Raw genomic sequence first — 16344 nt, 5'->3', positions numbered from 1 at the left:
GAGGCCGCCGCCTTGCACATGCACGACCTCTGGCCCAGAGGTGCGGGAGGCCGTATCTGCAGCTGGAGCTGGGAGCTTCACGACAGCGCTCTGCTAGCCCCCTGCAGGCCTGTGAATCTGTGGCCTTTTGACAGTTTTTCTGGCGTAAAAGGCCAGCGTTTTCATGACAGCGTGGGGACATAGTCCCTGAAATGGAGAATCCAGCCCCCCTTGTCTGCGTGGGTTTCATCCCCACAACCCAAAAGATGTGCAGGATAGGTGAATTGGCCCAGCTAAATTGCCTTTTTGTGCCAGAACATCTGCTGGAGGGGGGAGGTCACATACACGTTCTGCTGGAGAAGACACGTGGGGTTTTTTGAAGTTGACTACAAAGGGAGACAGATGAGTATACAGAATGAAATCTCAATTAATTGGGCAACTGCCGTTCAGTGTCCAGAAGCACGGAGGAGTTCAAGACAAATGTGGCTCAGGGCTTTTTGCAGAACTTGGAGCCTGTAATTTGCAGCATGAAAGCAGTGGTCAATTTTACTTGCAACATTCAGGGGGCAATCATGATGCAACTTCCATTGTAGCACAAGTAGTTTCCACCAGAAGTCAGGTGCAAGATTGAAGCCATTCAGGCTCAGCTTGCTGTAATCATGGCTGCAGATAATCGTGTTCAAAGAGACAATACCAGGTTTCACAGCAGTCCAACAATCTTTCTTACAACAAATTGCCTGGATTGCAGAGGCACCATCCCACCGGAGTGGCAATGGATTCATGGCATAAAAACTAGCTATCTCTCTAAGAGCGGCAGCATTTGTGCTCCTATCCCTGCCACTCTGCCAATGCCAATACTTTTTCCTTCAGCCATCTGGCCCAGACTGCTGCTGCCCATGCTGAGATGCTGCAGTTTGACGCTTGACCTTTTGGATCTAAAGTTGCTTGAGGTCATCTTCCATGGTCATCTCCAGGCTCCTCCAAGGGAATACAACCTTCCACCAGCCAGATTTCAGGGGTATCCCTGCATAGAAGCACTAGAACGAGCACAGGCACTAAGGGAATGTATAAAGGTTGAATAGTTTACATTTGTATGCAATAAGGCATGAATTTATTTGTAAGTTTGGTTTGGAATGTTTATTTTGTGGTGCCTTTTATTTCTGCATTGTAGCTAACACAATGATGTGATGACCAGAGACAGGGAAGTTGAGGAGTGTTGGACTGGTGCTAAATGAGGACTTGGGATTGCTGTCACTGGTTTCTCACTCCAAATAGTACTTAGAAGGCTTTCCAGGTTTCTGCCGCCCTTCCTCCCTCTTCCAACAGCTCGTCCTGCTCTTTGTGGCATCTACTCATTCTCCCATTCAGTTATTTTCCAAGGATAAGGACTACTGGTGCACCTATGACTGGGAGCAGTGGGTTTGAGCAGAAGCCTTGAAATCAGGAAAATATCCATCAACACTTGCCACACAATTCCCTATAGACGTTCGCAGCTTGGAACAACAATGGAAACATCAAACACATTGTTAAATTGTACCAGCAACCAAACTAGAAGCTAACCTGTGAGCAGTTGATAAATATGATAAATAGTGTTGGTTGAGGGGGAGTTAAGGGGTGGGGCGGGGGTAGTGAATTTTGTCTGCTCTTTAGCCCATGTTCAGCTGCCTGATGTTAAGAGAGGACAGCGGCTCGACTGTTGGGCTGCAGCATGGCAGCAGTGGCATCAAATCCGTATTGAATGCTGGCTAACACCATGATTTACCTGCTCTGCATACTTACCACAGATATTAACACCTTGACCAATTTGTTATATGGGACAGTTCGTGGTAGAAGTGTGGATGCATGCATTGAACACCATTTGGTCCCCAATTGGCACCAGGAAAATCCAAGAACGGGCACCACCGAACTTGATTTTGCGCATGTAGTGGTGTAATTAGTGGGGATGCTTCGTTGCTGCAGTGATGTATATCTTTTTTCAAATTAACCTAATTAAAACAACTGCATGCCTCAAGGCTCCAATTTTGGAATAGCGGTTGAGGTCTTGACCAACTGGGTATACACGAGGATAACATCCTGGCTACTGAAACTTTTCTAGATTAATTTAAAATCAAATCATTCTCATTCCCCTTCGCATCTATTCAATGAAATTAAAACTTTTATTCTTGTGCTAAGTGGATTATAAATGTCTGTCTGTACATTAGCCTTAATTGCTTTGTGGTTTTGAACAGGATGTAAATCCCTGCTGGTGGAGGTATTCACCTTCTGTTAATCAAATAATTTATTTCAGTTGTCGAAATTACTTAGTCAATTCAAATGAATGCAGATACTCAAGTTAGGTCCATTTCCTCTCTTACCCTCAAAGCCATTGAGAAATATTCGGGAGAAAAAAGGCACAAAATTACTTTATTTTAAAAATAAAAGTTCTAAACTTTTAAGAACCTTGCTTAATTGCCACTAGGGTACAAAAGGGGTACAAAAGATTTTTAGTAGCAGGCTGTATGAGATACTCTCCTAATAATTTATGTATCTCTGTCTTCAATGTTGCAACTGTCTCGGCCGAGCTTCCATATTTTATGGGCGTTTGTTTTGAAAAAATGTCCTGATCTCACCCCTGAATAGCCTACTTCCATGCCCTTCTTCTGAGTTCTCCCAGCAGAGCAAACTGGTTCTCTGTACCTGCCCAAAGTTTTCCCTTTATCATTTCCAAAACCTCAGTTCAATCACCTGTAATCTTAATCAACTCAGTTTCTCCCTTTATCCCTATTATCTGATTTGGTAGCTGAATTGGTGCCATAAATGAAGCAATCTTTTATTTTGTACCCTAGTGGCAATTTATAATCGAAAGTAATTGTTGTGGAAGATGTAATACTTGATGACTAAGTCTTGAATTATTTTTTACCATGGGATGTGGGCATTGCTGGCAAGGCCAGCATTTGTTACCCATCCCTTATTGCCCTTGGGAAGTGGTGGTGGGCCGCTACCTTGAATCACTGCAGTCCATGTAGTGTAGGCACGTGCACAGTACTTTAGGACGGGACTACCAGGTTTTGATCCAGCGATAGTGAACGAACAGAGATTTAGTTCCAAGTGAGGATGGTGTGTGTGGCTTGGCGAGGAGCTTCCAGGTGGTGGTTATGCCATGTGTCTGCTGCTCTTGTCCTTTTGGGTCGTAGAGATTGTGGATTTGAAAGGGACCTTGGTTAGTTGCTGCAATGCATCTTCTTTACTGCACTGCTGCCGTTGTCACTGCGCCAGTGGGAGGGAATGAGCTATAAAGTTGGTGGATGGTGTGCTGACCGAAACCAAAGACGAAAAATAAAGCTCGTGACAGTCACAAAAACTTTAAAGCCGAGAAGAATAAAGTACAGGGGTTGAAGTGAAAAAGGAAATTCGGAATGCAAACAAAGGATACAAAAGATATTGGCAGGTAAAATCAAAGAAATCCCAAAGATGGTTTACCAGTACACTAAGTGCAATAGCATAACTAAGGAAAGGGTACAGCATATCAGGGATATACATAGTAACTTGTGCATTGATGCTGAAGATGTGGGCGGGGGTCTCGGTGTGCACTGTCTTCACGAAGGAGAGGAATGGTGCAAACATTCTAATTAAAGATGAGTATGTAATCTTAGATACAATAAGCATAATGAGAGGAAGTACACTGACCACCCTGAAGGTGGATTAATCACCAAGGCCATATGGATTGTATCTGCGGCTGTTAAAGGAAGCAAGGGAGGAAATAGCGAATGCTCCAAGATCAATTTCCGATCCTCACTAGATATAGATGAGGTACCAGAGGATTGGAGGTGTTTTGGGGCCTTTTGATTAAATGGCGTATCTGCTGTGGTAGGATGCTGAAAAGTATGGATGTACAGGGAAGTCTTCTAGTTCATGCAGGTAGTCTCCTGAAAGTGCAAATGCTGGTGGTGACACTGCAAAAGAAGAAGTAGGATTTAATTTTTTTTTTAATAGCAATAGTGGCATGCAGTGCAAGAATAAAGTAGGGAAAAGTTTGTATTAAATATTTAAACTCTATTAGACATCCTATGAATAGAAAGAACATCAACAATACAAAAGCAAAATACTGCAGATGCTGGAAATTCCTGCGCCAGTCAGATTGCACCTGTGCCACCTGGCCTGAGTATGTATAACATGTTCTCTTTCGATAACAACCACTACATCTTGTATTCGTACAGCACCTTTAAAGTAATACAGGATAAAAATGTCTCAAAGCTTTTCACAGGACAGGAGCATTATCAAACAAAATAGTCAGGTAGAGAAATTAGGGCAGGGAGGCATGTTTAAGAAATGCTGTGGAAAGAAAAACAGCAGTGTTTAGGGAGGGAGTTCTGGAGCTTCAGGCCTCTGCAGCTGAAGGCACAGCTGCTTATGGGGGACTGATGAAAATTAGGATGTACAAGAGATTAGAATTGGAGGAATGTAGATACCTCGGTTGGGGTGGCGGGGTGGTTATGGGGCGGGAAAGGGTAAAAACATGGAGGAATTTGGAAACCAGATGAGAATTTTAAAATATTGAAATTTTAAAGTATGCACAGCACAAGTTCAACTGGATGATACCAAGCCCACAAGTTTGTAGCATCTCAAGTTTCTCATCTTTATAGTTTCCAGTGGGAATATTGCTGCAGAGTGGCACAAGGGACAATGTTTATTGTAAATGCTTTTCTGTGCACCTCCACTTCAGTCTTTAAACAAACGGCCAACTATTGGGCCCTCCATTTCTTGCCTGTAAGTATGTGCCTCCACTTTTTTAGTTTACTGTTTCTCTGACATCTTGGTACCTATTCTTGCAGCTTTTATAAAAAATGCCAATTGCTATTATTGTCACATTTTTATGATAGTTTAACCTCTTTCCTTTAAATTCCACTTGGGAGTGTAATTCAGTGCTCCCACCAAGAGTAAGCTTCTAGAATCCATCCTAATGTGTACGTTTAGCAATGTTAAGGACTTGACTTTGGAAAACTGACACTGAGGAAAATTGATGGTTTCCATCTGAGCATGACTAAAATCTGTTGCAAGCTATTTGGGTCTAAATTGCACCTGTAGTAGAATTTCTTTTTAGAACTATGCAGGCTCAAATGATTGGAAGAAGAATATGAGAATGACAGTCACTTGAAGAGAAAGAAGCATACATTTAGTATTTTGAATCCTTGGAATTCCCTACAACAGGAGAGTTGAGAATGCTCAGTCTTGACAGAAGTTCATAGATTTTTGGATACTCTGAACTGAGGAATCTGGCTGTAGTATGCAAAGGTGGAATTGAGATAGGAGATCAACCGTGATTTTCTGAATGGTGGTGTAGGCTCAAAGGGCCAAAAGGCCCACTCCTATTTCTTGTGTTCTTGTGTCTAACAAGTTTTCTACATAAGCATAAATATTAACCATTTAAAATACAGACATCATTGGATAAACTTGCATCTTGATGAGAGTTTGAGTTAATAATCTGCTCCTGGAGCCCATCAGATGTCTTCCATTTGGTTTGATCCTCCTTGTTAGGAACTCAATATAGTTTTTTGTAAGGTATGTTTCTATTTGTCAGTGTTAGGAGCAAGATATTTAATGTACACTGTTTTATTTGGGTGTTAAGAAAGGTGAAACCTGGGTCTGGTTTTATTTTTGGAGTTTTTTAAGATGGAGCCAGGAAGTCTCCAGGCCCAGTTTGTATACAGGCCTTTTTAAAGAGGTTTTACCACTCTTGTAGTGAGGAGATGAGTTACCAAGGGGTTAGTAATTTGGGGAAGTTAAAACAAACACAGAAAATAGAAAGAAAAACTGCTGCTGCCTAGCAACAGGGGATCAGAGAAAAGACCCACACAGACGGGGAGAAATGAAAAAAGCAGCATTTGATTCAGTTGATATGGTGTATCATAGAGTGAAGATAGAAAGGTCTAACCCTCTCGCTGAAAATGATGCCAGACTGCTGAAGAAATGAAGTTAAGTAACTCCTAAGTATTGACCTAAATTTAACTAAAGAGTGAATTTGGAGTGAGTTTTCTCAAGGGAGATGGCAATTGTGGAAGGACATTCTAGTGAATACTCAGAAGTCTTTTGGAAAATAAATCTTTTTGCAACTGAGCCAACTATACCTTTTTTAAAAATATTTTTTATTGAGTTTTCATATTTTATATCCAACAAATTACAAATTATTAGAAAAAAAACACGCAAAAATTATCATGTATATTTACAGGTAAGCATCTTCATAATAACAACTGTGGCCGCCCCCTTTAGCCGGCATACATATTTTACATTCCCCAATATGGCCGAGGCCCATGTTTATAGGCATTTATTTACAGTTTGGTTTTGGGCCTTAGCTTGCCATCAAACCCCCATAACGAACCCGCAGCCCCCCCCCCCCCCCCCCCCCCCCCCCGCTACCTTCCCCCGATTCCCGTCCATTGTCCCCTGATTCTTGGCCACCCGACTATTCTTCCTCTTGTTCGTTGGCCACAAACAGGTCCCGGAACAATTGCATGAATGGCTCCCACGTTCTGTGGAAGCCGTCGTCTGACCCTCGGATGGCGAATTTGATTTTCTCCATTTGGAGAGATTCCGAGAGGTCGGACAGCCAGTCTGCAGCTCTGGGCGGTGCTGCTGACCGCCAGCCAAACAAGATTCTACGGCGGGCGATCAGGGAGGCAAAGGCAAGGGCGTCCACCCTCCTCCCTAGGAATAGATCTGGCTGGTCTGAAACCCCGAAGACCGCCACTATCGGGCTTGGCTCCACCCTCACCCCCACCACTTTGGACATAGCCTCGAAGAAGGCTGTCCAGTACTCCACAAGTCTGGGGCAAGACCAGAACATGTGGGCGTGGTTGGCCGGGCCTCTTTGGCACCGTTCACATCTGTCCTCCACCTCCGGGAAGAACCTACTCATACGGTTTCTTGTTAAGTGGGCTCTATGTACCACTTTTAGTTGCGTCAGGCTGAGCCTTGCGCACGTGGAGGTGGAGTTGACCCTATGCAGTGCTTCGCTCCAGAGTCCCCACCCTATCTCAATGCCCAGGTCATCCTCCCATTTAATTCTTGTTGCGTCCAGTACAGTGTCGTCCCTTTCTACCAGTCGGTCATACATGTCGCTACAGTTCCCTTTCTCTAGGATACTTGCGTCCAGTAGGTCTTCCAGTAGTGTCTGTCGTGGCGGTTGTGGGTACGTCCTTGTCTCCTTTCGTAGGAAGTTTTTGAGCTGCAGGTACCGTAGCTCGTTCCCCCCAGCTAGCCGAATTTCTCTGTCAGTTTGTCCAGTGGTGCGATCCTGTCGTCCTTGTATAGGTCCCTGAGAGCCAACTATACTTATGGTGTGAAAATAGTGGTACCTCTTTGTTGGATTGTTGGGCCTGTGAAGTTACTACTGGGATAAAGTAACACAGGTTTGAATCATTATTTCTTGATGTCTGTGTTGAAACCTTTAGAATCCTTGTAATGAAAAAAAATGAAATGAAAATCGCTTATTGTCACAAGTAGGCTTCAAATGAAGTTACTGTGAAAAGCCCCTAGTCGCCACATTCCGGCGCCTGTTCAGGGAGGCTGGTACGAGAATTGAAACGTGCTGCTGGCCTCTTTGATCTGCTTTAAAAGCCAGCTCTTTAGCCCTGTGCTAAACCAGCCCCTTGTTGTCTAGTGTAATATAGTTAGTGTTTCTTGTTTAATAAATATTTTATCATTTTGTTAAAAAATCTAAAAACAGATTCCTGTGAATCTGTTCAGTAAATACCCCCCATGGTTTTTTTAAAAAAAAAGATCTTTCAAGCCAGGTTCCATTCTGGGATCTGATTGTCCAGTAATAACATCAGCTGGGATCATAACGCTTTATATCATCTATTTTCCTATGAGTACTTCTGCTTGTACATCTGGGTTTGAAAACTTGTCAGGAATAGCCAGGTAAAACTCTGTGCCACATCTCACAGCACACGATATGCAATATATTAGACAACTGATGTGAAAATGTCCCTTTTTAAATAGTGTGGTATGTTTCCCTTGTTGCCTGTTTATTAATGGGTGGGGGGAATGGATTATAATTTAAGATATTTAGCTAGGGATTTTCGATGTAAATCTGGAAGGGAATCCTTTATGCTTTTCATGAAAATGTGTAAAGTTTCATGGCCTCTTCCTTTTTTTCTTTTAAAAATTTAATTTTTTGAAAAGAAAATTCCAATTCCAAGTCCGTCTAACCTGCACATCTTTGGGTTGTGGGAGTGAGACCCACGCAGACACTGGGCGAATGTACAAACTCCACACGGACAGGGACCCGGGGACGGGATCGAACCTGGTTCCTCGGCGCTGTTAGGCAGCAGTGCTAACCACTTGCCACCATGCTGCCCCTTTTTTCTTATTTTAATAATTATTTCCTTTTTTTGTCTGATGTCTAGGATGACATAATGTCATTTGAAGCAGAGAAACAGGTGGTGTATCTGCAGGTTTATCGTCCTGTTTACTTTCAACTAGTTGATGTTCTACTGCACAAGGCTCAGTTCCCCTCTGATGAAGAATATTCCTCCTGGTCTTCAGATGAAAAAGAGCAATTTAGGATATACAGGTGAGGGTGAGGAAGTAATGTATGTTTGTTTTTGAAGAATTGTTTACAACTGAACGGTTTTTATTTGGGGATTAACTGATTTACCTACAGCCCTTTTTATGTTACATGTTCTTTTTGAGGCTTACATTTTTATTTTAAAATTCCTCGATCATTGAATAGCTGGTGATACCACAAGGCAGGCAATAAAACGTGCTCTAATCTGGTGTATTGGACAATTGAGTGTTGATTGATTTATGCTTCTGATTTTTTTTAAAATTCTGTGATTTCCATGATTTCACCTTTGTTATCAGAAGAAGGCCACCTTGAATATCCTTGTACATGATATAAATCTGTCTAAAATTCAAAATAAGCAAAGGAGAGTGTTTTTTGAGCTGCTCATCAAGGTTCGGAGATCACGTTCACATTAGTGAGCAATGGAGCTTAAATATCTTGGGCTTAATCCCTAATCTCTGAGTTGGTGATCATAGTTAGGGTGATGATTACAACAGGCTGCTATAATTGGTCCCACTTCTGAGGCAGAGAGAAAAATAATTTATGGTGTTTGCTTCTGGTTATTATGCAGTGATCTTTGCTAAAATTGGCATGTGGACAAGTGAGAACAGGAATGGGATTGACTGTCGTCCATTAGCTGCTGACACTAGCTGTGAATGCTTAAAATGCGAAAGATTGCTGGGGAGAAATATTGAAGAGTTTTGAGAAGGCATAGGAGTCTCCAAAAAATTGCCAATCTATTAAGAAAGAGATTAATAAAAATGGTTGGCATTGTGGTGGTTGTGCTGACCATCTGAGTCAGAGTTTGCAGGTTCAAATCCGGTCATAAGCATGTAATCTAGGTTTTATTTTAGTTTGGGTACTGAAATAAACAAAGAAGTGCTGCATTGCTAGAGTTACTGTCTTCTGTATGAGATGTTAAAACAAGATCCCTTCTGCCGGCTAAAGTTGATATAAGAGATTACATGGTACTATTCAAAGAAGGGCAGACGAGTTCTGCTGGTATCATAACCAATCATTGCTCAATAAACATTACCAAGGCAAACTATCTGGTCAATTATCTTTTTGCTGTATGCAAATTATTTGCAATGTTTGCCCACATAGCAACTAGGGTTGCAGTTCAAAAGTAATTAAATGGCTGTGAAGTGCTTTTGGATCTCCTGAAGATGAGAGGTACCATAAAATTCCAAGTACCTTCTTCCTTGCCTTTTCCACAATACAATATATATGAATAAATTTCTTTTTTTTAAAGTAATTTTTTATTGAAAGAGTTTTTCCATACAGACATTTACCCCTACTAATTTTTAAATTATTTACAACACAATCCCTCTAGGCAAATGTCCCTCCCTCGCCCGCCCTCTCGCGCGCCCCAGTCCTCCCCCCCCCCCCCCCCCCCCCCCCCCCCCCCGGCAACCTTAACAACCAAGGCAGCCTACAGTTTCAGACATGAGCAGCGAGCAGGCTTGCCCGCGTTACAGTCGTGCGTGTCCCCCCACGACCCTTGCTGCCCCCCCCCCTCCCCCCTCCCCCCCCCCCCCCTCCCTCCCCCCCCCCCCCCCCCCCCCCCCCCCTCCCTCCCCCCCCCCTCCCCCCCTCGCCCCCCCCCCCCCCCCCGGGTTGCTGCTGCCACGACCCCGAACGTCTATCTCTGATCTAAAAAGTCAAGGAAAGGTTGCCACCGCCTGGCGAATCCCTGTACCGACCCTCTCAGGGCAAATTTGATCCTTTCTAGCTGAATATAGCTAGCTAGCCATATCGTTAATCCAAGTTTCAACGCTTGGAGGCCTCGCGTCCTTCCATTGAATTAATATCCTTCGTCGAGCCACTAGGGACGCAAAGGCCAGTATTCCGGCCTCCCTAGCCTCCTGTACCCCCGGTTCTACCCCGACCCCAAAGATCGCAAGCCCCCATCCTGGTTTGACCCTGGACCCCACCACCTTCGACACCGTCCTTGCCACCCCCTTCCAGAACCCTTCCAGCACCGGACATGCCCAGAACATATGCACATGGTTCGCTGGGCTTCCCAGACATCTGACACACCTGTCCTCACCCCCAAAGAACCGGCTCATCCTTGTCCCCGTCATGTGAGCTCTATGCAGCACCTTAAATTGAATGAGGCTCAGTCTCGCACACGAGGAGGAAGAGTTGACCTCCTCCAGTGCATCCGCCCACGTCCCGTCTTCTATCTGCTCTCCCAGCTCCCCTTCCCACTTGGCTTTCAGCTCCTCCCCCGATGCTGCTTCCGCCTCCTGCATTATCTTGTAGATGTCTGATATCTTTCCCCCTCCGACCCAGACCCCCGAGAGCACCCTATCACTCGCCCCCTTACTGGGGAGCAGGGGAAACCCCTCCACCTGCCGCCTAGCAAATGCCTTCACTTGTAAATATCTGAACATGTTTCCCGGGGGGAGCTCAAACTTCTCCTCCAGCCCTCCCAGGCTCGCAAACCTCCCCTCTATAAACAGGTCCTTCAGCTGCCGTATGCCCACCCTGTACCAGCTCTGAAATCCCCCGTCGATGTTCCCCGGGATGAATCTATGGTTCCCTCTTATTGGCGCCGCCAACAGACCTCCCATTTCACCCCTATGTCGCCTCCACTGCCCCCATATCTTGAGGGTGGCCGCCACCACCGGGCTCGTGGTGTACCTCGTGGGGGGGAGCGGCCATGGTGCCGTTACTAGGGCCCCCAGGCTTGTGTTGCCACAGGACGCCCTCTCCATTCGTTTCCAAGCTGCCCCCTCCCCTTCCATCATCCACTTGCGCACCATTGACACATTTGCCGCCCAGTAGTACCCCGAGAGATTGGGCAGCGCCAGCCCTCCACTGTCCCTACTCCGCTCCAAAAAGACCCTCCTCACCCTTGGGGTGCCATGTGCCCACACGTAGCTCATGATGCTACTCGTCACCTTTTTGAAGAAGGCCCTAGGGAGGAAGATGGGCAAGCACTGAAATAAAAACAAGAACCTTGGGAGGACCGTCATTTTGATTGACTGCACCCTCCCCGCCAGCGACAACGGTACCATGTCCCACCTCTTAAACTCCTCCTCCATCTGTTCCACCAACCTGGAAAAGTTCAACTTGTGGAGGGTCCCCCAGTTCCTTGCCACCTGCACCCCTAAGTACCTAAAGCTCTTTCCTGCTCGCTTGAAGGGGAGTCTCCCAATACCCTCTCCCTGGTCCCCCGGGTGTATCACAAAAACCTCGCTTTTGCCCAAATTTAATTTGTACCCCGAAAAGTCCCCAAACTCTGCTAATAGTTCCATTATCTCCGGCATTCCCCCTTCTGGGTCTGCCACGTACAGCAGTAGATCATCCGCATACAGCGATACTCGATGTTCCTCCCCTCCCCTAGTCAGTCCTCTCCACCCCCCTGAACCCCTCAGTGTCATCGCCAACGGTTCAATCGCCAGTGCGAAAAGTAGGGGGGATAGGGGACATCCCTGCCTGGTCCCTCGGTGGAGCCCGAAATACTCCGACCTCCTCCCGTTTGTCACTACACTCGCCGTCGGGGCCGAGTAGAGCAACTTCACCCACTTAATAAACCCTTCCCCAAACCCAAACCGTTTCAACGTCTCCCACAGGTACTCCCACTCCACCCTATCGAATGCCTTCTCCGCGTCCAGCGCTACCACTATCTCAGCCTCCCCCTCCACTGCCGGCATCATAATTACATTCAGCAATCTCCGCACGTTCGTGTTGAGCTGCCGCCCCTTCACGAACCCCGTCTGGTCCTCATGGATTACCCCTGGCACACAATCCTCTATTCTAGCTGCCAGGATCTTTGCCAGCAACTTGGCATCCACGTTCAGAAGCGAGATAGGCCTGTAGGACCCGCACTGCACGGGGTCTTTATCCCGCTTCAATATCAGGGAGATCAGAGCCTGCGACATTGTCGGGGGCAGAACCCCCCCCTCTCGCGCCTCATTAAAGGCTCGTACCAGTACCGGTCCCACCAAGTCACATTTTTCTTATAGAATTCCACCGGGAACCCATCTGGCCCCGGCGCCTTCCCCGCTTGCATCTGACCTATTCCCTTGACTAGCTCCTCTAGCCCTATTGGCGCCCCCAGCCCTTCTACCAGCCCCTCCTGGACCCTTGGGAACCTCAATTTGTTTAGGAAGTCCTCCATTCCCCCTCTCCTTGTCGGCGGCTCAGACCGATACAACTCCTTGTAAAAATCCCTGAAGACCCCGTTCACTTCTTGCCCCTTCTGCACTACCTTCCCGCCCCTCTCCTTCACTCCCCCAATCTCCCTAGCCGCATCTCGTTTGCGAAGCTGGTGTGCCAGCATCCTGCTCGCCTTTTCCCCATACTCATAGACCGCGCCCTGTGCCCTTCTCCACTGCGTCTCTGCCTTCCTGGTGGTCAGCAGGTCGAACTTGACCTGCAGGCTGCGCCGTTCTTCCAGCAGCCCCTCCTCTGGTGCCTCCGCATATCTCCTATCCACTTCCAATAGCTCCCCCACCAGCCTCTCCCTCTCCTGCCTCTCCTTTCTTTCTCTATGCGCCCTTATGGAGATCAGCTCTCCCCTGATCACTGCCTTCAGGGCCTCCCAGACCATCCCCACCTGCACCTCACCCGTGTCATTCAAGTCCAGATAGCTCTCAATGCTCTTCCGGACCCTTTTACACACCTCGTCGTCCGCTAACAGCCCCACATCCAGCCGCCACAGCGGGCGCTGGTCCCGCGCCTCCCCCATTTCCACATCCACCCAATGCGGTGCATGATCAGAGATCGCAATGGCCGAGTACTCAGCTTCCCGTACCCTCGGGATCAGCCCCCTGCTCAACACGAAGAAATCGATTCTGGAGTACACTCTATGGACGTGGGAGAAAAAGGAATACTCCCTCGCCCTCGGCCTACCAAACCTCCATGGGTCTACTCCTCCCATCTGCTCCATGTACCCCCTCAGCACTTCTGCCGCTGCCGGCCTCCTATTGGTCCTTGCGCTCGATCTGTCTAGCCCGGGGTCCAGCACTGTGTTAAAGTCCCCCCCCATGATCAAGCCCCCTGCCTCCAGTCCCGGAATGAGGCCCAATAGGCGCCTCATAAAACCCGCGTCATCCCAGTTCGGGGCATATACGTTGACCATCACCACTTTCTCCCCCTGCAGCTTACCCTTCACCATCACATACCTACCCTCCTTATCCGCCACCACCTCCTCCGCCACGAACGACACCCTCTTTCCCACCAGAATCGCCACCCCCCGGTTCTTTGCGTCCAATCCAGAGTGGAACACCTGTCCCACCCACCCCCTTCTCAGGCGAACCTGGTCCACTACCTTCAAATGGGTCTCCTGTAACATTGCTACATCAGCCTTCAGTCCCTTCAGGTGTGAGAATACCCTTGATCTCTTGACCGGCCCATTCAACCCCCTCACGTTCCAAGTGATCAGCCGGGTCGCGGGACGACCCGCCCCCTTCCCCTGCCGATTAGCCATGTCCTGTTCCCTGCTCGCCCCGGGTCGACCCTCCCCTTCTGACCCGCTCCCCATGGCGATGTCCCCCTCCCCCCACCTCTCCAGTCCTCCACTTCCCGTTTCTGGTCTTTTCAGCAGCAACCCGGTGTCCCTCCCTAACCCCCCTCCCCCCCCCCCCCCCAGGCTAGGACCCCTCCTAGCCGCGATGTACCCTCCATCGTACTCCCGTAAGTCAGCTGGTTCACGCTGACCCGGCTGCTCCTGCCCCACTCCGACTCCCCCCGGCTCGGGGGGGGCCTCCCCCCCCCTTGCCACTCCTCCCTGGCCCCGCTCCAGCGCGGGAAAGGTCGCCATTGCTAGCCACGCCCCGCACTCCTCCCCTCCCCCCTCCTCTGCCCCGCGCGCGGGAAAACAGAGGAAAGCCCGCGCTTTCGCCCTGCCACACCCCACCCCGCCATCTTCAGTTCCACCCCCGTCCCCGTCCATGCCTGTAAAAGAACCCCCCCTAGGAGCCCAAATCCCCGATCTGCTCTCCCCCCCGTCCCACCTCCCCAACTTAACATTATAAATAACAGATAAATAACAAATAACAATGTACTTAACAGTCGCCCTCTACCAAACAGCATAAATAACCATAAATAACCATGAATAACCACAATAACAATAACTAAGGGAAGTTGGCAAAGGGGGAAAAAACATCAGAAGAAAAACCACAGCAAGAGTTCAAAATCCAAACAAAGAATTCAGCTGAAAGTACCCGAGCGGCTACGGCCGCCAAGTATCCCCTGGGTCTAATTCGAGTCCAGTTTCTCTTCCTGTACAAAGGCCCACGCCTCCTCTGGGGACTCAAAATAGTGGTGTTGGTTCCTGTAGGTGACCCACAAGCGCGCTGGCTGCAGCATTCCGAACCTGATCCGTTTTGCATGTAGCACCGCCTTCGTCCGGTTGTACCGGGCCCGCCGCTTTGCCACCTCCGCACTTCAGTCCTGGTAGACCCTCACCGTCGAATTCTCCCACTTGCTGCTCCTTTCCCTCTTGGCCCACTCCAGCACTCTCTCACGGTCGCTGAGTCGCTGGAACCGCACCAGCACCGCCCTCGGGGGCTCATTTGCTCTTGGCCTCCTAGCCATGACCCTGTAGGCCTCTTCCAGCTCCAGGGGCGAAGGGACGGCCCCTGCCCCCATCAGGGAGCTCAGCATTTCTGCTACATATCCCGGGAGGTCTGACCCCTCCAGGCCTTCTGCCAGGCCCAAGATCCTCAGGTTCTTCCGCCTCATTCGGGTATCCAGCTCCTCAAAACGGCTCTGCCATTTCAGGTGGAGTGCCTCGTGCACCTCTACCTTTCCCACGAGGACCGTGGCCTCCTCCTCCCTCACAGTCATCTCCTGTTGCAGCTCCCGAATCGACGCCTCTTGGGTCGCCTGGGCTCCCATCAGCCTGGTGGTCGTCGCATTCATTGACTCCAAGAGCTCCATTTTCAGCTCCGTAAAGAAGCGCAGGAGAGCGGCCTGCTGCTCCTCCGCCCATTTCCTCCATTCCTCGGGTGCTCCACCGGCCGCCATTTTGGTCTTCTTCCCCCGCTTTTTTTTGGGAGCTGCTGTTGCTTTCTTTACCACCCCACTCCGGGTACCGACCATAAAGTTGGTCTGGTTCTCTTCAGGGAGCCTTCCCCCACCGGGATTTGTCCTTACAGCGCCGTTGGGGCCCTCCAATCGGCCCGAAAACACCTTTGTAGCAGGAGCAGCCAAACGTGCGACTTAGCTGGTCATAGCCGCAACCGGAAGTCTCATGAATAAATTTCTATTCTCTACGTTAACGTGTGGTAAAATGATTTAATGCTTATTGAGTTAATCCTGATTGCAAACTTAGAGTCTGTCAAAATAGATCACATCAGGGATTCTGCTTCCTGGGATGAGAGCTGTGTTCTGAGGAGTGATTTAAGCAGAATGGGTGGATTTGTTCTCTGGCGTGTAAAGGGATGTTGTGATCCCCTTGAAATGCGTACAATTCTCAGAAACTTGACAGGATTCAAATTCTGGGAAGCTGTTTCTTATGTTTGGAAAGTCCACGAACTGTCGTCATATTCTTAGTATAACTGGGGTGTCGGAGCAGTTGACCATGTAAGACTGAGATGAGAGAATTTTTCACTCAAGAATTTTGGATCTGGAATTTTCCTAGAGTGTGGTAATTGCTCAGTAAAGAGTATTTCCAAGATGGAGAGTGATGTTAGATTTTTGGATGTTAAATAAATCAATGGATATCGAAATTCGGTGAGAAAGGAGTTTGAGGTGGGAGATCAAACCAGGATCTTATTGAATGACGAAGTAGGCTCGAGGAACTGTTTCGCCTACTTTTGCTCCTATTTCTTGTGTTCTTCTATCAAACTGCTCTTAAATTTCATACA

At 48.0% G+C, this 16344-nt stretch overlaps 1 protein-coding gene across 4 annotated transcripts in view; it reads left to right on the top strand.

Moving 5' to 3' along the window:
- ipo13 (importin 13) overlaps positions 1-16344 on the top strand; it is a 215200-nt gene that overhangs the window by 105791 nt on the left and 93065 nt on the right. For all 4 annotated transcript variants that reach the window (XR_005460326.1, XM_038794211.1, XM_038794212.1 and 1 more), the window contains one exon: positions 8364-8530. Coding sequence is in view for 3 of the 4 variants with exons in the window: in XM_038794211.1 (XP_038650139.1) it covers positions 8364-8530 (167 nt within the window). In the remaining variant the exon portion in view is untranslated. The remainder of the gene's footprint in view (positions 1-8363; positions 8531-16344) is intronic.

The sequence above is a fragment of the Scyliorhinus canicula genome, chromosome 4 (assembly GCF_902713615.1).
Source record: "Scyliorhinus canicula chromosome 4, sScyCan1.1, whole genome shotgun sequence".
Taxonomy (NCBI): Eukaryota; Metazoa; Chordata; class Chondrichthyes; order Carcharhiniformes; family Scyliorhinidae; genus Scyliorhinus; species Scyliorhinus canicula.
Note: the sequence above shows the minus strand (reverse complement) of the source record. Positions and strands in the feature narration are given on the sequence as shown.